A 22754-nucleotide genomic window follows, 5' to 3' on the forward strand; every position below is an offset into this window, starting at 1 on the left:
CCTAACCCTAACCCTAACCCTAACCCTAACCCTAACCCTAACCCTAACCCTAACCCTAACCCTAACCCTAAGCGTGCTGTGAATATGGATTGGCCATGCCTATGGCAGTAACGGCGCGCTTGATCATGCGCTATCAGATTAGTGGCTGAGTTACCGAGGGTCGTGAAGATGCGCACACTTTGATTTATATCCGTACTGTTAAGGACAGGAAAACGGTTGTCTGAGAGCCGCAACTCGCTGAGCTTGGGTCAGGTTCGAAACTTCTCCGAATGCAGTCTCAGCCTCAGAGTCGGACAGCACAAGGCTGAACATGGCTGCAATGCCGCCTGGCCTGCAAGGGCGACGAATGACAAGGAGGTGTGGTGAGTGCTTGGGACAGAAGCGTTCCCTGTTCGAAAGAGGACCTGCTTGCTTCCCAAGGCAAACTTTTGTAGTACACCGCTGATTCACCTCGTAGGCACGGAATTGACTAAATGGCGAACTCAAGTCGTGCGCTAGAGCCTCTAGAGCTATGGAAAAGCTTGTCTGAACCAGCGGCCCGTACGAAAACAATCAGCCGTGCAGGATCAAAGCCGCGATCTCGAGGATGTCGAAAAATATCTTTGTAGAGATGTGGAAAGAGAGAAAAAGAGATGGAAAGAAGTTGGGACCATTTATCAGACTCATTGGAGAAAACCCTGCGTCCAAGCTTGGCTATATATGGCTCGATTAGCTTGCCGGTGTTCCTGTGGCTGCTCTGTGGAAGAGATGCTCGAGACATTTACGCGATCGGTGCTTGCAGCAGAGGGTGACCAACGAGGGACCATGATAAGCTGAGCGTATTCTGCTGGGGATGACGCCAGCGGCAATCTTTTGAGAAACTCTCCGGCCGTGAAATCATGGCTGTAAGTACAGCGCCCTTGAATGGAAATCTTGCTCCAGACTGAGCTCGTTGTGCGACTCAAGACAAGCTTGCCATCTTCCTCAAGATCGGGAATATTGGCGGCCTGATGGGGCTGGCAGCAGCAGCTTTTTCCCACACACAATTCATGCTCATTGGAGTTGCTACAGCACGCTTGTGCAACCCTCCTCTCCTCTTACGCTCCGTCTTGTGGCCAAGCCGAATAGGATGGCCCGGCCCTCGGCACGATACCAATCTTCCGCGATTAGGACCCATCCCACCACGCGGTTTGCATTGATCGTTTATTTTTGCAGTGTAGCTGATCAAGTTCATACGTGGGATCTACTCTAAAGGCTTTATAGATTTACTCGAGGATATACTAAAAGTACCCTATATCCGAGAGGCATTGCGGGCACGGGACAAGCAAGCAGTTTTTGAAGTCCTAGCTTATGCCATCAAGAAGTCGAGTTTCAAGACCCATTGCTGTTAGGACAGGGAGAGGCCCTAATATCGAGTCAGAAGAGCAAATCAAGCATAAATCAAGGAGGGAGCAGTATCAGCGGCGAATGCTAGTCAGCCGGTCTTAGCATTAAAGGCTTCGAGGTCAGCCATAACGGCTTGACATATGATAAGAGCGAAAGCGGCAATGCATATGATTCCTTTTCTATATCCCGCGACGAAATGATTCCAATCGGAACGAATGGAATTAGGAAGTGCTTATAGCCGAACCGTGTAGTGGTGTTTCGCAGACCTTAAGATGGACAACTTTGTGGTTTTGCGGACCCATTTTATGGTTTTGCAGACCCGCTTTATGGTTTTGCAGACCATCTTTATTGTGTTACGGACCCCTTGTAGCGGCTTTACTTACCCCAAGTCTCATTTTGCGCAGTCCAGGAAGGGTTTCCGGCGCCAGCTTAGCGCATCACGCCTCCCAATGTATGCCAAAATCATCTCTCCACTTGCCTTACAGCCATTGGAAAGCAGCGCATGAAGATATATTATGATACAAAGGCGGTTCGGTTGGCTCAGTCTCCAGATCTTGCATTCTCTCTCCAATAATGGCGTGCGACCCTCTGTGCTCTGGCGAACCAGGAATGATGGTATAAGAGCAGCTGCAGGAACGAGGCAATCTGCTGCATCGCTGCATGCGCTGGCTTATCACCTTGTTTTCTTTCGGAATATGCACCTTTGCCTGCTGAACAAGGCAATCAATGGCGTCTCCTCCCCCAGCATACGAGACGTCTACTTCCCCAGGTGCAGATTCGGTAGATACTGACCAAACCACGCACCTGTGGCTAACGCTAACGGCTCTTCTCCCTAGCTATTCCACCTCATCCTTTTTGTTGGATGGAGGAGGAAGCTCTAGGAATTCTCCGAACCTCGCATGATTTTGACCCTATCAGACTTATCTGCAGATTTGTTCCTGGTTTGGATCCCTCCGTTGCTGCTGCCTTACTATCCGAACGGCGGAATGGTTGGCTGAACGCCTTTTTGAAAATCGTTTGCTAACGTTAAGCCATCTAAGAGCCTCCTTGCGACTCTCCCATATCCACGGCCAAGGCGATCGTGGGTATTATTAGACGGAGACGGTTGTCACCTGCGCTAGAATGGAACGGGGCCTGGGTCTTTTCAGCTCTAAATTCCTTAATAGATATCTCTATAATCGCTGAGAAACTTGATGCTCAGATTTACTTGGTGTCCTCTAGGATCACATTTGAAGACTGGCTGGCATGGTCTTATGGGTATTCGAATGACCCTATTTAAAGCCTCCTTAACATGCTATTCAACTTCCGTAATGACCTTGCTCGGTTAGTTTAAAAGCACGCCCCGATGGCTGACAGATTGCAATTGCTTTAAAAGGCAGGATTTTGTTCCTGCATAAGAGACATCGCTAATATAGAAGATAGGTATTGCTATCTCGACACCCTCTACCATATTGGATAGTATTGACTGCAATAGCCTCTGATACCTCATCCGAGCCATCCGAAGCTCTTTGGTTTTTTGTCGACCCGATTAAATAATAGGGTGAAGAGCAGTCGTGCGGTATTTTATTAGTTGTTTGACGGTTTTCAATCTTGAATACACGCTACGAGTTGCATATCACATCTGCGACTGATGTAAAGTGGCTGAAACCTTTCTTAACGCGCTTTTTATTCTGGGAGAGCGTTTAAAGGCAGAGCCTATTAGATCTGGCAAAGTTAAACATGGAGTCTGTGAGTAAGCTCTATAGTAGACTTGCTGTTGAAGACGTCCTTGATGACACTGAGTGCCTGAAGGGTATTAAGAGGCGATGGTTAAACCTTTCTACTGATATCCAGGCATGCTTGATTGTCGACGAAAATTTGGCGATTTACTTTATTGAACTTGTAGATGTATATTGAATTCCCTCTGTACAGCATATATGACTGACTCGAAGTAGCATCTCCTTGACCTACGGAATGTACATTCTGCTGCAGCTATAGGCTTAGCCCTCGAGAGATGGGGTAATCGGCCTTAGAACGCTATGCACTCGCGAGTGTGGGACATTATCAATCCAAGGGACAACTATGCTGGTTGCAGAAAATTTATGGCAGAAAATGTACCTTGTCTTCCCTTACTTTTTCTATCAGTTGCGGAACTACGACGGTTAAAAAATGCAGCAAGCAAGATCATGACGCTCTTTTAATTTCAGGCATACTTCGGAAGATAGAAAGAAGAGGTTGAGCATAATATGGAGAAGGAGCTATTCAAGAGGGAACAAGTAAGTCCTGGTGTGGGATTCTTTAGAAGAGGTTCTCGTATAACTTTTGTATCAGTTGTTATTAGAAACTCATCGAATTACCTTCCTTCCTCTTCTCCTATAAGGCAATTGAAACGAAAAGCTGTGCAGAACCTCAACCCGGAGGATAGGCAACAAAACAACCTGAACACAAAGAGGCGAAAGTTGGAGGATAATGTAAGTTACAATAACACACTTTGAGCCTGTGAAAGCTTGCGGCTAACAACTTGACAGCCCTGTAAACTACAGTCGCCTCTAATTCTTGAAGGTCCCATTGGACGGGGCAGGGAAATTTGGGTCATGCACGGTAATCTTACAACCGAACCAAACGGGCACTTAGAGAACCCAGAAAATGTCAATATAAGTGCTGGTATGCTGGCACATTATATCGCTTTTCGAGAGGAAAATGCTGATGAGATACGGGCTCTATGCATCAAAACAAATTGCCAGATCTTTAAAGAGGCTTGTTAGCAGATGGAGAGGATATTGGTAGAGGTAGCGGATGCTCCAGCCGTTGCCCTAGAGATTCTATCCGGCCTAACCCGTACTTAGATGGCCCTGCTATCGTGTGCTACTATAGTCGCCGGATAGTGTTTCCATGATGTGGTTAATGGTGTGGATTTAAGAGAATGGACAGATGAGGAGAGAGCTGCCTTTACTTGCAAATTCACTAGCTTTATAGCTAGACGATGGGATGAGGAGAGGGTATTAAATAATTAGAACAAGCTTGCTAAGGTCAGTCGGTGGAAGCAAGAGTAATGCTTACACAGAGCTAATATTCATCTGTCTCAGGTACTTATTAACGAGGCATGGGATAGGAAGCGGGGGAAACCCCCTACTACGAAGGGGTATCTGTCTGTATAGGCGGGAATTGAGATCTGGTCGAAGCTAGACGGGTTTCAACGGAATACGCAGGTACTAAGACTTGAGTTAGCTTCGGAGGTACGGTCGGGAAGCGCTACAGGTCATTAGCAGTAGATTGACAAGACTCTTAAGATGTTGAGTGAAACTCGACGTTATAAGGCGATGGAATGTTAAGAGGCGTCCAGCTATGGCCAGCTGATGCCACCGGACACCATCCATAAAATCAACGAGTCATTTCTGTAAGTACGTAAACTTGGTAATGGGAGGAGGGAAACGTTGGCGAGGCTTTCCAACGGCGCCACAGAAGGAAGCCTTTGAAATCATGTAACACGACGCTATTGTCATCATCCCAAAGTGCACTTGTCTTGTTTGTTTAAACTTTCGAGAAGGCCGCGAGCCTATTTGTGCAGAGCAATCGCTGCAGTTCTCCACTGGGTGAGCATGTCAGTAAAGACGATTACCACCTCAGTCGGTAGTTCCGGCGCAACCCGTGGCTCCTCTTAATAAAATCAGTCATAACCCGATCAAGGAACGGCTGGCCATCTTCTGTCATCGATTTGAATCAACTCGTTTTGGACCTTGATGTCGCCTCATCATCCCATGTACTGCAAGCTGTCTTTTTGACGACTGTCACATTGTCATCTCTCTGGCATTGTCATCTCTCTGGCATTGTTATCTCTCCAGTGTCATCTCTCTGACATTGTCTGTGTCGATTGTATAAAACATCTCAAGAAACTGTAGTTGCTAACGCTTGGTTTATTGAATTGAACCGGCATTTCTGTATAGCGACAGTGTGGCCTGCACAACGTCACAAAGTCAAGTGCTTGTTGATAAGGTGTCAGTCAGTTGAAGAACGGAAGAAAACAGCTTAAGATGGGAAAATCGTAAGTATATATCACAAAGTTTGGGTCGTTAGCACTTGGTCATTATCGACAGAGAGAGAAACCGCATATAGATTGCAATATGAAAGATCCGTATAAAAAATGGAGAAGGGATCAATTGGCTATTGTCGCACCAAAATGAGAATCATGAACAGGTTGGTGTCTCATCTAGCGCCATGGTACGGCGGTAACCAAACTCATAACGCTAGTAGGGGTACAAATCACCTTTCCTAATACAGTTTATAGGTCCACATATTTGCAACAACATCCCCAAAACAAAGTCCGCACCAGTCTACCCTCGATATCAGCTCCTAATCAAGTAAGCCAAGTCAAGTCTTATTATCAAAAACTTCTTTGGTGTATTCAAGCACCACTCCCACTAAAGCTATGTATCCTACCCACGTCGAGATCTTGAACCAAGAAATTGATCCCGAGGATAAGACACCAAGCTATTACAGAATTCTGGTGAACAGAAAGCACTTCAAATATATCAATATCGATCCAGGAATATACGAAGTCGATGATCTATGCTTCCCGCCAATCCTGGTGGAAAATCTGCCGCCATTTCCGGAAGGCGACTGGAATTGTGGCCGCATCTCGCAAACGGTGGGAAATCCAACGCCATTCTTCTCAGAGACTCTCAAGAAGACTCTTCCCTCAATCAATCCTCTGTGGCATCCGAAGTCCTATGAGTACCTATCTTTTCAAATCGGAGAGCGACTTAGATCAAACGTCTACGTGGCATCTTCTCCACAATTCGAGAAGCCAATAGTTACCAAATTTGCAAGATTCTACTGGGAGATCGGGTACTACATCGCTGAGACTCGAGTATATTCATGGATAGATGGCCACAATATCGGCCCAGAGTTCTTGGGGTACTTAACTGAAGATGGTCGGGTCATCGGATTCCTTATCGAATATATTGAAGGCCACCGCGCTACCATTTCGGACCTTCCTGCCTGCAAGGTTATCGTTAGAAAGTTGCATGGCTTGAGCATACTTCATCGGGATTTGAATACGCATAACTTTTTGATTTCGGAAAGGGGCGCTGTTCTTATTGATTTTGAGACGGCAAAGCGGTCGGGGAATGGCGAGACTATGGAGAAGGAAGTCGAGGGACTAGAGGAGCAATTGCTAGATGAGTCTGGGACTGGTGGAGTGGTTCTGGAGGAGGAAGACAATTGAAGACTTTGGACAAAAGCCTAACAAGTGTGTGATTTGTTATGTGGGGCACGCGATATAGACAAATGTATGTTGAACCCTAGGTACAGTAACGCTCCGGAGAGTTTGTGACTCATATCATTGTTAAACAGAGCGCGGGATAGTGGTTGCAGGAACGTGTTCTAGGCATGGTATAGCTGATAGCCGGAGATGGGTTCTCTTGTGTCTTCTTTTCCTGACCACATTCCGAATATTTGGTACACAATGAAAATGGGCATATATGTGTGTACAATGATTCATGTTGAAAAATGGGCCAGATTCTTTTTCTAAGAAAGTGTTTGGACGGGAAGCCAGTTTCGTAGATTATTGTAATGCCGTCGACATCCGGAGGCACAAGGGATAAGTTTCGGACATGAACTGTCAACGAGAGCCATGCTTCCCATTGCAATGGTATTAGGCTCCTGGTTGCAGGTTTCTACCAAGTCGGTGTTGTAGAAAAGGTACAGGATAGGTGACAGCGGCGATCCTTGGGGGATTCCCGTAGTTATTTTATAAAATTCTTACTTGGATGCATCGAAGTTGATGACCGTACTCCGGTCTGCTAGAAAACTGGCTATCCACCTGACGGTTCTCTCATCTATTCTGCGTTTCCGGAGGTTGTGTAGCAGCCTGCACCAATGTTCCTCGCCACGAACTCCGAATAACCATGAAAGACAAATGACCCGCTGCATTTGCCGTCCAAGTCCTCTATTTCCCAGACATTAACTCTTAGCTTGTGGTTTTGGGCGGATCACTTGTAGCCGGCGAAAGAGTTGTGATTGAAGAGTATCACGGGCTTTCCCGACACGGTGCTGAGTTGCGGCTGCAGATACATTCGCATTCGTTCGCAAATCTCTCAGTATTATTCTGTGAAGTCCGAGCTGTGAAAAGGAGAGGATGGATGGGGGGCCGGAGCTCTGACGGCGGCGATTTTGGGGAGGAGCGCCGCTGGCGAAGGCTGGACCTGATTCCGTGGAGTGCTGAGACCTTCGGCAGAGTAGGCGTCGAGACACGATCGTGTTCAGGTTGTGTTGAGGTAACTGTCCTGTCGTGCCGCATGGGTAATCCACATACACCCTCCCATAGATCCTGCTGTGCAGCGTTGCCTGGCATGCTATCTCCTTCTGCCTCATCACTCTATGGGCTCGTGGATAGAACGGAGGGTTCTTCTATTCCTCATGGCCCTGTGCCATCTTGCTGCTCCGGACTGTGTGTCTGTTCAGCGATGTGTGGCAAAATTGCTTCGGATTCATCATCGTGGTAGGCGTCCTCACGGGACTGAGAGGGAGTGAGGGGACGATGCTTCGAAGCGCTTTCTCTACCGGCTTGCGAATAGAAGGGTATCAGTGGAACCTGTCCTGTTCCTGACGTGGCCAGTCAAGAACGTTATGCAGAGCCTGTGGAGAGGCTAGCGGAGGAGACAGAAGATGCAACGTATTTAAGAACCTCTTTAAAGCTTATGGCACACCGGACATTACTTTCAAGTGACCGATCTAAGTTAGCAGCAAGATCCATTCTAACAGATTAATAATTCATATGCAACTGGTCCACCGGATCGCTGAGGAGAGCTCTGGTGCCAGCTTCTCAAGAAGAGAGTGACTTGGGAAAGAAGAAATGGCATAAAGGTCCTGGCTGATAGGGTCCTTGCGGGATGGTCTACTGCAAGAGGGTCGGATCAGATTTGTTTGAGTGACTCGCTCAATCGATCGTCTGCTATACCTGGAAGGAGGTGAATGGTCTCTCAATTAATTGCTTGATTAAAAAAGTTTTCGAGAAGGCCACTTAGCCCAAGTGCATCACGGCAACTGCCACTTTCCCTTAAATTGGGCGACAGCATCACGGGAACCACACATGTCCGAGTTCCTATATTTGGACTTTTTTGAACATAAGTAGGACTGAGGAGAATCAATGCCCACTTATCGAAAGATACGTAATACCGCCGTCGATTTATACCCAAACATTAACAGTGAAGGTGAAAAGGGGGTGAGGACAGACGACGGAGCTGACAGATAATAACATTTGAGATGCGGTAGCGTCTCTTAAAATAAGATAAATCCCCTATCTCTAGATCTCCCAGAAGAATTTTAAAGTGGGGGAGAAAATGGACTTTCAATTTCAAATGATGCTTCGGATATAAATACTCTGTGCTTCTTCCTCCTATTAACTCTATAGTTCTTTATCGCCTAGGCAAACTAGCCACCCAAAACCTTGCATCAACTCCATCACCAAAGGAGTTGGAGTTCCCTCGTAGGATCTGACGATGATATTTTTCAATGAAGAGATAGCTTTTAGCTGATAGGGAATTCATCTGAGAGGGACATTGATCTCTCCTCAAATAAAGACTTCAGAAAGTAGATCATTCTCCTACATCCCTCCATTCGGCATTAGAAACTAGGCAAGCATAGTCACGCAATTTAAATCGACCTACAGCACACTCAATTCGCTTGTATTGAAGCGATTGTTTTCCATCAGGAATCATCTTACAAAGCCAAAGATTATACCAAATTAACTCCTCTAAGCATGTCCAAACCATTTAACTACTATCAACATCATCTCCTTCCTCTACAACATCTTCAACATCGTCTGCGCTTTGATAATCGGAGCAACTAGAAGTGTGCAAGCGCTTCCACAGCCCCCCAACTCAGACTCCACCAACCCGAGTAACATTGGGGATAAAGGTATAAAGGCTCGCGCTTGCCTCGCGCCTTCACTTCGATCACTTGTTCTTGAACTTAAACAAACGCTGGACGAAACAGCACCAGAACTCCCAAACCATTGGCATCATACCGAGCCATTTGCAAACTCCGCCGAAACAATCATCATTGGGGAAAAGACCAAGTCAGGAAGATTTGGCAAGAGACGACAAGCGGTTTATAGAGGAAGATACCACAGCGCAATGGAAATTGCAGAGGAGCAAAAGGAAGATGGAGCAGAAGCGGCCTTATGTGGAGCGTGAGGTCAGGATGGGGACGTCAAACCAGGAATATATACCTCAGGCATTCCGGCAAAACTTTGTATGTGGCCCGTGCCCCACTGAACCCACCCCACCTCATCCCACAAGATGGGCGAGATAATCTACTTTAGGAACAGTCTTTGACGAGCTTCATCATGTGACTCTCTCCTGGAAAAGAATAAAATTATCAACACTTTCTCCTCAAATCTTATCTGCTAGAGTGGCTAGCATACTAATTGTCGATGAGTTGGCGGTCGCACTCAGAGGTAACTGCTACTAAGGACCTGGGGAAAACTGCACGATGCAACGATACCAGGGATGACAATGAACGCGCAACTTATCATTATAATACATCAATTGTTTCCGATAAACACGTCGCGCCTCATGCCTGCTTCCGATGTCAACTTCTCCATGTTTCGCCCAGCATCTGATCCCATTCTCGTCGCTTCGCTTTCAACGCCGCTTCCCGCCACTGTACCTGCTCCGCGATGGACCGGCCGACAGAAAGATAAGGTCTTTCTTAGACATTCATCCCAGCAGATGTCAAAGGACAAGTAGGCACACAGACCTTCAGCTACTACCTGAACACCTGCGGGAGGAAGCTTAGTTGCCTCTGGGCCGGACCATGTTCCAGCGTGTACGTATTGCGGGTCGAGTTTGTATGCCAGTAAGCGCTGCTCGTCTAGGTCTGACCATCGACTATGCTTGCTCGTGTGCGAACGTCTCTGCTCGTCCTCGCTCGAACATCCGTCATCGTCGTTGGAATCAGGATCGCTGTCGCTCAAACCACCGTCGTCATCGAGGCTGAACAGCTTACTCCTTTGCGAGGTAATGGCCTCGGCATTGATGGCTGTGCCATGCTGGGATTGGATACGCGTAGCCCTGTGGGTAGGACTTGCCTCTGCGGTAGCCGATGCAGTCATTCCCCTGGACGAGAGTCGACACGGTCTATGCCGGCTGAAGCCAGTCAAGAGGAATGAGTGTTGCTCTAGTGGTTTGATGGGAAAGTCATCAATCTGCCCAACATGGTCGACGCTCTGGATAAGTCAGGCATTTGTCGTTGTTGTCATGCTCCTTCTCCCCCAGCACTTCTACTTCCACCTCGTGCTCTTGCCTTCCGTAATATAGAGCCTCGCACCAAATTCGGAACACAATCCACTAAGTAATGGATCTCACCATCAATATATTCCTTACCAATAATGTTGTGAAATTCCCGTTCACGGTAGGCGTCCTGCGTATTTCACGAAGTCAAAGATGGTAATTTTCGATCTCGAATTGCGTGGCTGGTAGAGCCTCGATGGAAACTGAGCGGAGCTCCCGCCGCCTTGCAGGTCGTAGATCCTCGACATCAATCAATCCGATGGTGCGATGGATCAGCAGAGCGGCGAGGAGGCCTCGGGGAGTTGGGAGTGGTAGCCGATGAAGACTACTCTTGCTCCTCGAAAGCTAGTAACATATCCCTTTCATGTTCAGAGCCGTTTTCCTTCCTCACTCTCTTCTCCGCCGTCCTCATCCTACAGTTCAATCAGAGATTCCCGGCTCTAATGTGCTTCGCGTGGCTCCATCATCATCATCATCATCATCATCATCATGTGGGTTGGTCCAGTCGTGTGATGGCCCAGAGATGCGAGAGCGAGGCTGCCAATAAGTTCTCTCGCGCCTCCCAATCTAGTCAGTCGTGGTATTCACTGTAGTAGATTGGGCGATGTCGGTAAGGAATTGCGCTGGTCCTTTGACAAACAGGAAGGCTGGACGTTCGCACGTGCTTGCTGACAATCTCGATGACGAGTACAACCGCGATATAGGCGACGTGGTTGAGGTCCCACGGAATTGGAAAACTTTCAGTAGGTCGAGTTCTATGTCCCTCCTTGAAGCGGCCAAACTATCCAGAGGACCTTTAGAGTCAGGAATCTCCTCGAAAGTCGTCAGGCTTTAAGTGCACGACATCACACCAGCTTCCGCGGCCTTCCTCGCTGCCTTCTCTGCTGTGTCCCATCTGCGGCTTCAAATCCCTTCGGTCGGTCGGAACCTTCTCTCTCTACTTCTCTTTCTGTGCTTGGCATCGTGCCTCGAAGCGACTGATCAGAGGCCGTGCTTGCGCCTTCTGTAATACATGGCCGCGCACCAAGGTTGGAACCCAGTCCACCAGATAATGTACCTCGCCATCAATACGCTCCTTGCCAATGATGTTATGAAATTCCCGTTCACGGTAGGCGTCTTCAACCTGCGCGACATAGCAGTCTCGGGGGCTCTCGGTGCGTCCGCCAACGACTTATGGGACCATGCACGTCAGACTCACCAAGACATGATACCCGTGGATCTGTTTGAGATTGAGATATTCAGAACGGAATATTTGGATATGTCTGCACAGAAGCGGTGATTGATACTGTCATACAGCAGAGATACCCTTCAGCCTCGTAGAAACATACTTGTCCTTGCTATATCAGATGTGCATGAGGTCGCAAGGCTGCAGTCTATCAGGGTAAGTTGCTGACAGCAGAATACTCTAGCCTGACCAAGGATGATTCCTCACTCCGAGAACCATCTAACAATGAAGCCTCGGGCTCCCAGCACGAGCCACCAAAGCGGGCCCTTCCCAAATTGCCAATAAGATATCTAGCAGAGCCTAAATCCTTAAATCATGCTACACATAAAGACGAGGACATCATAATGCAAGATAGCCTGAAAAAAGACAGCACAGAAGCCCCAAGAAAACGAGCAGCCGTTAGCGATGGGACATCAGCTGGATCTGCCTCCCCTTTCCTTAAATCCGAATATTCGCCGCCTCGAAGGTCAAAGGTGTTCCCCACGTCAGATATAGAGCAGGCGCGGGACAGGGATAATTTCGAGATGCAAAGGCCCTCTAGTTCCAAAAAACGGCTATGGTCCCCAGATGAACCGGTCGCAAGGTCATCGTTTGATTCTTCAAACATTGCATCTGTTGTAGCTCAAAAAGCAAGAGCACAAGCACTACAATCGAGACCAAAAGAATTCAGCTGCTTTGAGCCATCGCCTCGAGCCACGCACGCTCAACCAAACCAAAGTACTCCGGCTCGAAACCCAGCATCCATTCTTAGTAGTAATGTCAATAAAATATCACCATCCCAAAGCTCACAAATTTATCAAAGGGATGACGATTACGACATCATGCCCCAACCAGAAACCAGACCAATCTCACAAGAGCAACTCGTGGCAGAAGTAAAAGCAATCTATGCTGGTCTTGTTATGGTGGAAGCTAAGTGTCTCGAATTTGATCAGAAACCTACGCTCGCTCAAGCTGATGAGGTTAAAAAATTGAGAGATTTTCGCTATCTGACGAGGCGCGAGATATTGGCAGATATTACGAGAACCACTTCCAAACTTGAAGCTAAACTTCGGATCAGACGGCCATCAAACCGCCGCAAAGCCCTGAGAATTAAAATCAAAGACACGGACCATCTAGCCTGTCCAGACTCGGGATCAGAAGAGAACATCATGTCCGAAGACTTCGCTACCACACACGACCTGCTCATCCGTCGCCGACCACAAGACAAGAAGCGCTTTGAGTTGGGCAATGGGAAACACGTCTGGTCAATAGGTCGCGTTCGTGTCCCCGTCGAATTACGCCACTCTCTTACTCGGAAGAAACGCTGGTTCTACATTCCACTATCCTGTCCTGTACATCTGATTCTTGGCATGCCATCCCTCAAAGAAACCGAAATTCTTTCCAAGAACCGACATCTGCTTGAAGAATGTCCCGCTGAGATGAGCAATATCTCATCTTTACTCTGGATCGGAAGTCCTCGTCAGCAAATGAGCTGCTCACTCGACGGCCATCAATTGACCGCCCATGCGGATACGGGATCAGATGTGAATCTCATTTCATTGAAATGTGCCAAAAGAGAAGGATTCGCCATCGATCGCCGACGAGAAGCTCGACGACGGATCAAAGTGGGTGATGGGTCGGAAACCGAGACGATAGGGCAGGTGCTTGTATATAACTTAAGTCTAGACTGGCGAAAATTGGAAACACCTATCCTGGATATGGATTTCGACACTGACAGCTATCAAACCTCTGATTCTGAGGAAAGAGATCTAGAATTTTCCGACTCAGAGTCGAAACCATGTGGAGTGATATTTCACGTCTTTCCCAACCTCCCTTGCGATATCATATTCGGACGCAGTCTACTCGAACAAACCGATGCATTTAATCTCTGCCCCTCACTCTCATCGTCCTCGGGCTTCCCCCTCCAAGATAGTAGCAACACTCGCGCCTTTCATGTACTTATCAGCCTCGGACCTCTCTCCCTCAGCATTCCACTCTCTCGACGAAAACGGCGGACAGCTGAAGTACAGGTCAATGATAAGGATAAACACGATGATGAGAGACATGGAGAGATGTTTCGGCGATCGAGAAGGGAAGATGAAATTTCGGCTTTGCCAGTTCCAGAGCGGGGTATTGCTGGAGTGCGCGAGGCGAGGAAGGCGAGGGAGTGGGATGAACTACATACAAATCGTATATTTTGTGGCCAGGTTTAGCTGTGTGGACTCTGGGACTTGATTTCGTCCATTCGTGGGTGATAGCGCGTGGCGTTGCTGGTGTATAAGCAGCGATAGCAACGGTAGACGCTGATGTTTATATGCGCTTTTATTATATCTATTGGCTTCTATTTACCTCTCTACTTAGGGTCTTGGATGATTTATCTGTACAAATGCCTTGGTCTCATACATACCGCTTATTCACCGTCACAACATTCTCATACTAATCTACTCAATTAAGTTTCTATTTCGAGCTTTGAAATGATGTGCAGTATAAACGATGATTTGGCTTTACTACCTTACCCTGCCTTAGTTATTCACAATCTCAAATAGTACACGAAAAGGTTCTACATTTGACTCTACGATGTATGTCCGAGCCATAGATGTATTATATTTGGATACAATCTTTCAATAACCATTTTGCCAGCAACTTTCAACCCTGAGCAACTGCCTCTGTCTCTACCCTGGCCCCTTTTGGCAATTGTTTCACAGCAACACAGCTTCTTACAGGCATATTTCTCTCCCACACAAACCACTTTGCATACTCAGTATTCATCTCTGCAAAGTAGCTCATGTCGGCCAGAAAGATTGTGACTTTAAACACTTTCTCCAAACTGCTTCCCGCAGCTGTGAGCACAGCCACGAGATTCTTTAGGCAGGCCGCGGTCTGCTCCGCGATCGTGCCTTCGATAAGGTTGCCACTGATGCCGGCGTGGATCTGTCCAGAAACCCAGACGAGTGGTGTCGATGGGATCGTTTTGAAGCCTTGAGAGTACGGCCCGATTGCTGTTCGCGTGCATCAGTCCGAGTGACCATCAGCATAGGAAAGGTAGCATCAAATAGGTACGTACAGTAGCCTCTTTTGAAAATACAGGAGTAGCCATACTTTGCTTGGTTGTTTCAAGCAATGAGCTTTGCTTCCTAGTGAACGACAGTCATGAAGTTCTGAGTTTTGTTCAACTCCATTAATGCCCCTCAATTGCCGCGATCGGATTCCCGCCCACATAACTTAAGAATACAAGGCGATCAGTCATTGACCGGAAATGATAAGGCGCAAAAACTAAACTGATCTAGCTGGACCTTTGCCACAATACTAGGATGCCGGTTTATGGTCGTACCGCGATATCCTTAGCACGAGTCTATATAATAATAGAATTTCCCAATATGGTCCGCTCACAGTCACGCAATTATCAGCTTGAAGCAAATGTGAAGAGTGGACCTGGACTTGTGAAGTTGTGGGACTCGTGTCGATGTTTTGCTTGGCCGAAAAAGGGGCATTGTTCGCTTAGACAGCGCGATAGCCTGCCCTACCCGACCGCTGTTAGACGATATCCTTGTCAAAGCGTATGAGTAGTGCGATCCACGATGGTACAATTTTCCATCATGAGTGGGATTCACGATGGTATAATTCTCCATCATGAGTGGGAGAGCTACGAACTGACTGTTCATTTCTATATATTCTTTTTCCAAAGTCCCGCCATATTATTAAGAAAGTGATAACCATGCCTACAACTGAGGCGGATAAGATGACTTCCGCGGAGAGTGAAGCCGCTTCCAATGGGTCAACCTCGCAAGAAGTCATACTTTCAGTACCAGACTCTCGGCCAAGAGGAATCTTAAGAAGATGGGGTCTCACATTACTTGCGTTCTCTGCCGCAGCCATCAGTCTACCGCTTACGAGCCTCAACTCCCTGATGCAACCAGCACCCATCGATCCCCATGACTACGGTGCTCGTGCTAAAGATGTGCTCTCCAAGACACCCCTGATCGATGGGCACAATGATTTGCCACATCTCATACGAGTTGAATTATACGGCAAAATGTATGATGGGAGCTTCAACTTCAATGATAAACTATTAGGACACACGGATGTGCAAAGAATGCGCAAAGGGCAGATGGGTGGCCAGTTCTGGAGTGTGTTTGTTGAGTGTCCTGAGGCTCATGTTGACATTGATGATCCTACTGTGAGTATAACATTTAGAAGCAGTAAACTTTGATCGCTAAATCCGTAAAGCATCTCGTGCGAGATACACTTGAACAGATCGATATCGCTAGACGTTTTATTCACGAATACCCGTCAACGTTTCAATATTGCGATACGCCATCCTGTGCACGTGCGGCGTTCAAATCTGGTCGAATTGCCAGTATGATTGGGATTGAAGGTGGCCACCAGGTGGGAAGTAAGTTTATTCTGCCATTTTCAACCATGATTGACAGAGACTTATTATGTAGACTCTTTGGGAGCAATTAGACAAATGTACGATTTGGGCGCACGTTACATTACTACAACCCATAACTGCGACAATGCTTTTGCGACAGCAGCTTCAACTGTAGCAGCTGGTGGAGAAGATAAAGGGCTGACGCCTTTTGGTCACGAGTATGTAGCTGAAATGAACCGGCTTGGGATGATGATTGACTTGTCTCACGTCTCCCACCAAACTATGAGGGACATTCTCTCTATTACTCAAGCGCCAGTAATCTTCTCGCATTCGGGAGCATATGTAAGTCCTGTTACCCGTTGATACTTCTCAGGGGCTGATGCAAGAACAGGAGGTTCAAAAGCACTTACGCCACGTACCTGATGATGTTTTAAGGAGTATCAAGAAAAACGGAGGAATTGTAATGGCTGTCTTTGTCAACCGATTCTTGAATATGAAAAATCCAGATCAAGCCACCATCCATGATGTTGTTGATCATATCATGCATATTGTAAAAATCGCCGGCTGGGAATGCATCGGTGTTGGATCCGACTTTTCTGGAACTCCAGCTGTGCCAATTGGATTGGAGGTAAGAAGACTGCTCCTGGAGCTACATACCAACTCCTAATACTGTATAGGATGTCTCAAAATACCCCGACCTTGTTGCCTTACTGGCTGAGCGCGGTGCGACAGATGAGCAATTGCGCGGATTCGCGGGTGAGAATCTGTTACGAGTATGGGGGAATATTGAAAAGAGAGGAAAGGAAATCCAAGTTACGACCAAGCCCAACGAGGCAGTATGGGAAGAGAGGATCAAGGGCTAGGCCACTGGATTTGCAAACTCGCCATTCATGTTCCGGTCTACGAGGGAGAAGTCGAAGAATCTAAAACGCGTACCTCACAACTTCAATGTTAACAACAAAGGAATACACGCGCCTGGGAACTGATTGACTCTAGAAGTAATTAGATAGGAAATATCCTGCAAATGAAATGCTATTCAGTAGAGAATGTAGCATAAACGATTGAGCTTTTGCGGACTTTTGCATACCTTATTATTATTATTATTATTATTATTATTATTATTATTATTATTGTGCTGTAAGAGTCAAAGACTATGTAACACATTATTTCCTTGGCATTATGCATCATTTATTTTCAAGCGCATAGAACCGCCGTGTATTCCCAACTGGGGCTAGCTTGGGCCACGCGGAGAAGAGAGGCGAGGAGAAAGTACAGAGGAGGCACTAGCGCTGGCAATAAAGTTATCCCCGCTAGATCACAATCCCAAGAGCCTCTAGCCTGCAGTAGTCTGTACCTACAAGCTCCGCCCTTAACCGGCTATACGAGTTACGAAACCCTTGCCTTGAACATAAGGTATATCAAGGCCGTTTCCCCTTCTCTGAGGAGAATCTTTCTGCGATACTATGGTGCAGACACTGCTAATCTGCCCCCCCGTGCTTGATACTGCTACTTGTTTCCACTCTCACTAGCCATATTTGGACACCTCCCTCCCCCCATTCTTCGCTCACACCCTGCATCATGACCTGGACTCACATCGATGCTTGCGTCTTATCAATATTCATATGCCTTGTTCGCATCAACAGTGGGTTTGAGTGAGTCCCTACTGTCAAGTTAGAGATGGCGACATGTCCGAGAGATAAGGCATCATCAGCGCTGCTGTTTGCCTAGATGTAGCTAAACCATGGCCAAGGCACAGTAGTATAGGTGCGATATGGTCATTGCATATTTTACTATGTATATTCCTAAATTCCTATATATTCATCCCCTGGCTCTTTTCCTGCAGTGTATCTGTGTTCCTTGTCTCTTCGCTCCATTGTTCGGCTCACTTTAAAATCCGCGATCGAGATGTCTGAGTTCAACAAAGAAGAGGCGGCGACGACGACCATCCAGTCGCCGTCCGAGACCTCTTTCCCTGCCGTCAAGTCAGCACAGGAAAAACAATTGGTCAGGAAGCTGGATCTTGTCCTGATGCCAGGACTGAGTATGTGTTTCCCTTCTTTATGACCTATATGTCACTGACACTTCGTGATTAGTGCTTGCATACTTCACACACACACTTGATCGGGCTAATCTGGGAAATGCAAAGACTGATGGGCTTGAAAAGGATCTTGGGCTTCATGGAAACCAGTATTCTCTGCTGTTGATTCTTTTCTACATTCCCTATGGACTATTCAACATACCAGCAACATTGACTGCAAAACGTTTCAACCCCGCTGTGGTTATGCCAATCATCATGTTCCTTTGGGGCATTTTCGCGATGGCTTCAGCCGCAACCACAAATTTTGGAGGCATATTAGCATGCAGGGTGTTGATGGGCGCAGTAGAAGCAGGGTTTTTGCCATGTGCTATCTTCTACTGCTCTCTGTTTTATTCTAGAAAAGAGCTGGCCTTCAGAGTCTCGGTATTTGGAATGATGGGATTCATTGCCGGTGCAGTCAGTGGTGTTATTGCGTACAGCGTTTTCAAGTGGCATCAAGCGTTGAAGGTATACCGCCCAGCTGGCGCAATTTACTGATAGGGTAACTAATATTCCGCAGGGCTGGCAATATCTTTTTTTGATCGAAGGCGCAATGACTGCCGGGATCGCAGTTTTCAACTTCTTCTGGCTACCCCACAGCGTCAGCAAGTCACGATGGTTTACCGAAGAGGAAGCATTACTCTCTGAATCCCGTCTTCACGAGGATACAAGTTCTGAACGCTTCTCTTGGCCCGATGCTAAAAACGAATTAAAGGACTGGAGAAACTGGAGCTTTGCGTTCATGGCTCTGATGTATGGTGTCGGTTCCAACTCTAGTTCTAACTTTCTACCTGTATGAATTTCCCAATCACCCCTTAACAGACGGAGACTTTAATCACTTGTATAGACGATGGTAAAGCGACTTACTATTGACACGCCGAGGGCCAATCTGTATACTGTGGGCCCAAATTTGACTGCTGCCTTCATTCAGTTGACGACATCCTGGTTTTCGGATAAGATACAACAACGTGCAACAGTAGCAGCAGGAGCTATATTAGTTTCCCTTATTGGTTTTGTGCTTTTGGGAACACTTGACCTTATACATAACGTCAAGGTTGGGTACTTCATCACCGTAAGAGCACCGCCGCAACTTGGTACTTACGACCTAAATATCTAACATGGACATCTAGTATTTAATCACATTTGGAACATTTACCCCCGGAATCTTGGTTCCAGCATGGGTCGCCAGTAACACGCACACTACAACTGGTAGGGCTGTCACATTGGGATTGCTGTTTGCAGGTCAGAACTTAGCAGGAATCATCTCTTCCGCTGTTTTCAGAACACAGGACGCGCCGATTTACAGGCCGGCTCTGATCACTGTAGCGGTTACCCAAGGAATCTACATTCTTGTTTCTCTTACTCAACGCCAGTACTATGTAAAGATTAATAAGAAGCTGGACAGTAGGGAGATCACTAGGGTTGTGGGTATCGAGAACAACCCCGAGTTCCGCTTTGCTCTTTGAGATCATAGCCAAAGACTTATAATATTAAAGTGCAGCTGTTCATGCATCTGAAAGTACTCGCTTCATCATTGAGGCTTAAAATATAGTATTATATGATATCGACCAGCTTATATATGTTCTTTCTCTCAAATCTGCAAGATATATTACTAAAGTGAACCTACTAAGACTAGACTTTTGCCTTCCGCTAATTGGTATATTTGAGTTGAAGGTATATTGGTAGGCCAAGTGCTGGGAATCAACCATAAGACTATCAGAACCCCAAACTACGGACCTACAATTGTAGCGAAGTGATCACCTTGTGACACCAGAACTAAGAGCCCCTTTTCTGCGACTGTTATTATCCGTCCTACTATCGCAGTCGACTCCACCTTTGAGTCCCTCCCTGTCCAATTTAATATTCACTAATCGATTTTGTCCCACTTACGAATACAGCTTTAAAAAGGCGCTATGAAAACCCATGTCCTTGCGCTCTCGAATTCCCGCCTCGGGAGGCAACACAATGGTGGGACAGCTGATAACGAATTGCATGGCCTCGATGGTGCAATAATGCTATGCTATCTCCGTACTATGGCCGCCATGAGACCCACTGCCTGATTGTGTAAAAGTCAATAGAACTCCGTACAACGTAGCAGGAGTGCATCTAGTAGAGAAAGGGACATGCAGGTGACTACATAAGTACTGGATATCTCATGTTTGTTTCCTGAACGCAGATCTCCAAAAGTCTATACCATGGATTTTTACACAGCGTTCTTTTCACTGGCCGGGCTATATGTGGCTATTGTTTTTACTGTTGTATTTTATCTTGTATTCAATGAGTGGACAAGATATCAGGCACGACTGAAAGGTCTCAAGGGCCCTCGTGGATTCCCCGTGATTGGTAACCTCTATCAGGTGAGGATTCTTCAAAGCTCAATGACACTTGCTAATTTATGAAAGGTGCATAACATTCCAGCGGCTGAGAAGTACAGACAGTGGGTGAAAGAGTATGGTGATGTCTACCAAATTCAGCTCGGGAATACCCCGATTGTGATTATTAATTCTGCCGCTGCGGCTAAGGATCTACTTCTCGCTCAAACTTCTGCCTTGAATTCGAGACCTGTTTTTCACGTCTTCCACAAGGTTAGTCTTGATGAGAATTTAGAATATAACAGACCACGGTCTGACTCTACACAGATAATATCCAAGAGTGTGCTGTCAATTGGGACTTCGCCATGGGATGACAGCTGCAAGAGACGAAGAAAAGCGGCAGCAACCGCTTTGAATCGTGCCAAGACTGCCGATTATCTCCCAGTAAGATTGGATTACTTCGATATTCTCGAGGAATCCTACAATGTACTAATACTATACAGATTGTGAAACTGGAAACTACTGAGTTTATTAGAGATCTTTGGAGAGTCGGCAAGAGTGGGCAACTCGCAGTTGATCCTACACCGATCACACATCGGTTGTCATTGAATCTCAGTCTCACCTTGAATTATGGATTCAGGTAAGCTGCGAGATTATCGATGGGGAAGACCAAGCTAATTTAAAAAAAGAGCCGAGTCGGCTAAAGCTCTAGAGACCTCTCCATTACTGTTGGAGATAATGCACATCGAGACAGAGATTGGTAAATTGAGAAGTACCGGAAGTAATTATAGCAACTATATCCCTGCTTTAAGAGCGTGGGACTATCTGAAAGAGAGCTTCGGATCCGGCAAAGGCAATGCCTACGCGAAGGAAATTGGAAGAAGACGTCTTGAGTAAGTGACGAATCTTTAATATTATAATAATACTATAGCTAATTATATGGAAGATATAATAAAGTTTTGCTCGATAACCTTAAGGAAAAAATAGAGAATGGGAATGACAAGCCGTGTATCCAAGGCAATGTCTTGAAAGACCCCGAAGCCAGCAACCTGACTGAGGAGGAGCTACTAAGCATCAGTCTCAGCATGATGGCGGGCGCAGAAACAACAACCCCAACCATTGGCTGGGGGATTCTACTACTTTCGCAACGGCCAGATCTGCAGGAAAAGATTTATCAAGCTATCAGGGACTCTGGTATTACTGAGCATGATCCTTTTAGTTCTGCCGAAGTTCCATACTTGAAAGCATTTACAAAAGAGGTCCATCGATACTACACGCCTCTGCGACTAGCCTTACCAAAAGCAACCTCCGGCGACGCGGTATGGGAAGGGCATTTGATTCCCAAGAACACAATGGTGTAAGTATCCAACAGCATCCTCTCCTGATATTTGTCATCTAATAACATATCCAGCTTCCTTAACTCCTGGAGCTGCAACAGAGATCCCGCCGTTTTCGAGAACGCCTTTGACTTTATCCCAGAACGATGGCTTGAGAAGGAAACGACAGGAATCTCTCACTACTCTTTCGGCTATGGAGGTCGAATGTGCGTCGCCTCTCACGTTGCAAATAAAGCCGTCTATATGGCATTTTTGCATTTGGTCCTAACATATGAGATTCTCCCCGAGGAAGAATCGCTTGCCGACATCGACCCTATTCAAGGAATCGAAGATGTCAAACATACAAGAGCAGCACCAAAGAACTCGAAAGTTTACTTTGTGCCCCGAAATGAGAAGCATCTGGCGGAGTATCTCGAGGAGTAATTTAGTTTATCTATTAGTACCTAGGCCGTGCACAGAAATATTACTGATTGAAAATCTATATAGTATAGTATATCTGCTTTTGCTTTAGCTCTTAGTTACGTAACCTATGTTATATACCTAGGTATATACAGCTAGCATACTCGCTCGCTAGAATCGTTAGTAGTTGCTTCTAGAATGCTCCCGTGCTCTATATAAGCTAAGGATTCGATTCCCGCTTGTGTTTCTATCTCGAGATAGTGTGATCGAGTTGAATATTAAGTGTAAGAAACCCTAGATTGAACTTTGCTCCCACGGCCCGATTATTTTACCCCCCTCAAACATCCTCCGGGCTTTCTCTCCCTCTCTAATAATAGGGAGCATAGATTACCCTCTGCGGCAGATCTTTGTGTGAT

General features: G+C 46.6%; 7 protein-coding genes across 7 annotated transcripts; 4 read left to right on the top strand and 3 right to left on the bottom strand.

Moving 5' to 3' along the window:
- Positions 1 to 5770: 5770 nt before the first annotated feature.
- Positions 5771 to 6568, top strand: LHYA1_G007604 (uncharacterized protein; the record flags this gene model as incomplete). Its single annotated transcript, XM_031152533.1, has 1 exon — positions 5771 to 6568. The coding sequence occupies one exon, from the start codon at positions 5771 to 5773 to the stop codon at positions 6566 to 6568; it is 798 nt and encodes a 265-aa protein (XP_031002171.1).
- A 3321-nt stretch (positions 6569 to 9889) lies between these two features.
- On the bottom strand, positions 9890 to 10715 carry LHYA1_G007605 (uncharacterized protein; the record flags this gene model as incomplete). The annotated part of the gene is made up of 2 exons (XM_031152534.1): positions 9890 to 10573; positions 10713 to 10715. 2 exons carry the CDS (start codon positions 10713 to 10715, stop codon positions 9890 to 9892), a joined length of 687 nt encoding a protein of 228 aa, XP_031002178.1.
- Positions 10716 to 10784: 69 nt separating this feature from the next.
- Positions 10785 to 11049, bottom strand: LHYA1_G007606 (uncharacterized protein; the record flags this gene model as incomplete). Its single annotated transcript, XM_031152535.1, has 2 exons — positions 10785 to 10982; positions 11029 to 11049. 2 exons carry the CDS (start codon positions 11047 to 11049, stop codon positions 10785 to 10787), a joined length of 219 nt encoding a protein of 72 aa, XP_031002177.1.
- A 3438-nt stretch (positions 11050 to 14487) lies between these two features.
- yabJ_0 (2-iminobutanoate/2-iminopropanoate deaminase) lies at positions 14488 to 14938 on the bottom strand (the record flags this gene model as incomplete). The annotated part of the gene is made up of 2 exons (XM_031152536.1): positions 14488 to 14840; positions 14902 to 14938. The coding sequence occupies 2 exons, from the start codon at positions 14936 to 14938 to the stop codon at positions 14488 to 14490; spliced, it is 390 nt and encodes a 129-aa protein (XP_031002176.1).
- A 618-nt stretch (positions 14939 to 15556) lies between these two features.
- LHYA1_G007608 (putative dipeptidase) lies at positions 15557 to 17199 on the top strand (the record flags this gene model as incomplete). Its single annotated transcript, XM_031152537.1, has 6 exons — positions 15557 to 16018; positions 16069 to 16234; positions 16287 to 16555; positions 16605 to 16841; positions 16891 to 17049; positions 17077 to 17199. 6 exons carry the CDS (start codon positions 15557 to 15559, stop codon positions 17197 to 17199), a joined length of 1416 nt encoding a protein of 471 aa, XP_031002175.1.
- Positions 17200 to 18118: 919 nt separating this feature from the next.
- LHYA1_G007609 (putative transporter) lies at positions 18119 to 19756 on the top strand (the record flags this gene model as incomplete). The annotated part of the gene is made up of 5 exons (XM_031152538.1): positions 18119 to 18254; positions 18307 to 18758; positions 18811 to 19083; positions 19138 to 19362; positions 19421 to 19756. 5 exons carry the CDS (start codon positions 18119 to 18121, stop codon positions 19754 to 19756), a joined length of 1422 nt encoding a protein of 473 aa, XP_031002174.1.
- A 729-nt stretch (positions 19757 to 20485) lies between these two features.
- Positions 20486 to 22362, top strand: phacB (3-hydroxyphenylacetate 6-hydroxylase; the record flags this gene model as incomplete). Its single annotated transcript, XM_031152539.1, has 7 exons — positions 20486 to 20647; positions 20693 to 20875; positions 20930 to 21046; positions 21106 to 21242; positions 21292 to 21495; positions 21549 to 21959; positions 22014 to 22362. The coding sequence occupies 7 exons, from the start codon at positions 20486 to 20488 to the stop codon at positions 22360 to 22362; spliced, it is 1563 nt and encodes a 520-aa protein (XP_031002165.1).
- Positions 22363 to 22754: the final 392 nt, after the last annotated feature.

Source organism: Lachnellula hyalina (assembly GCF_007821495.1).
Source record: "Lachnellula hyalina strain CBS 185.66 chromosome Unknown contig00184, whole genome shotgun sequence".
NCBI lineage: Eukaryota > Fungi > Ascomycota > Leotiomycetes > Helotiales > Lachnaceae > Lachnellula > Lachnellula hyalina.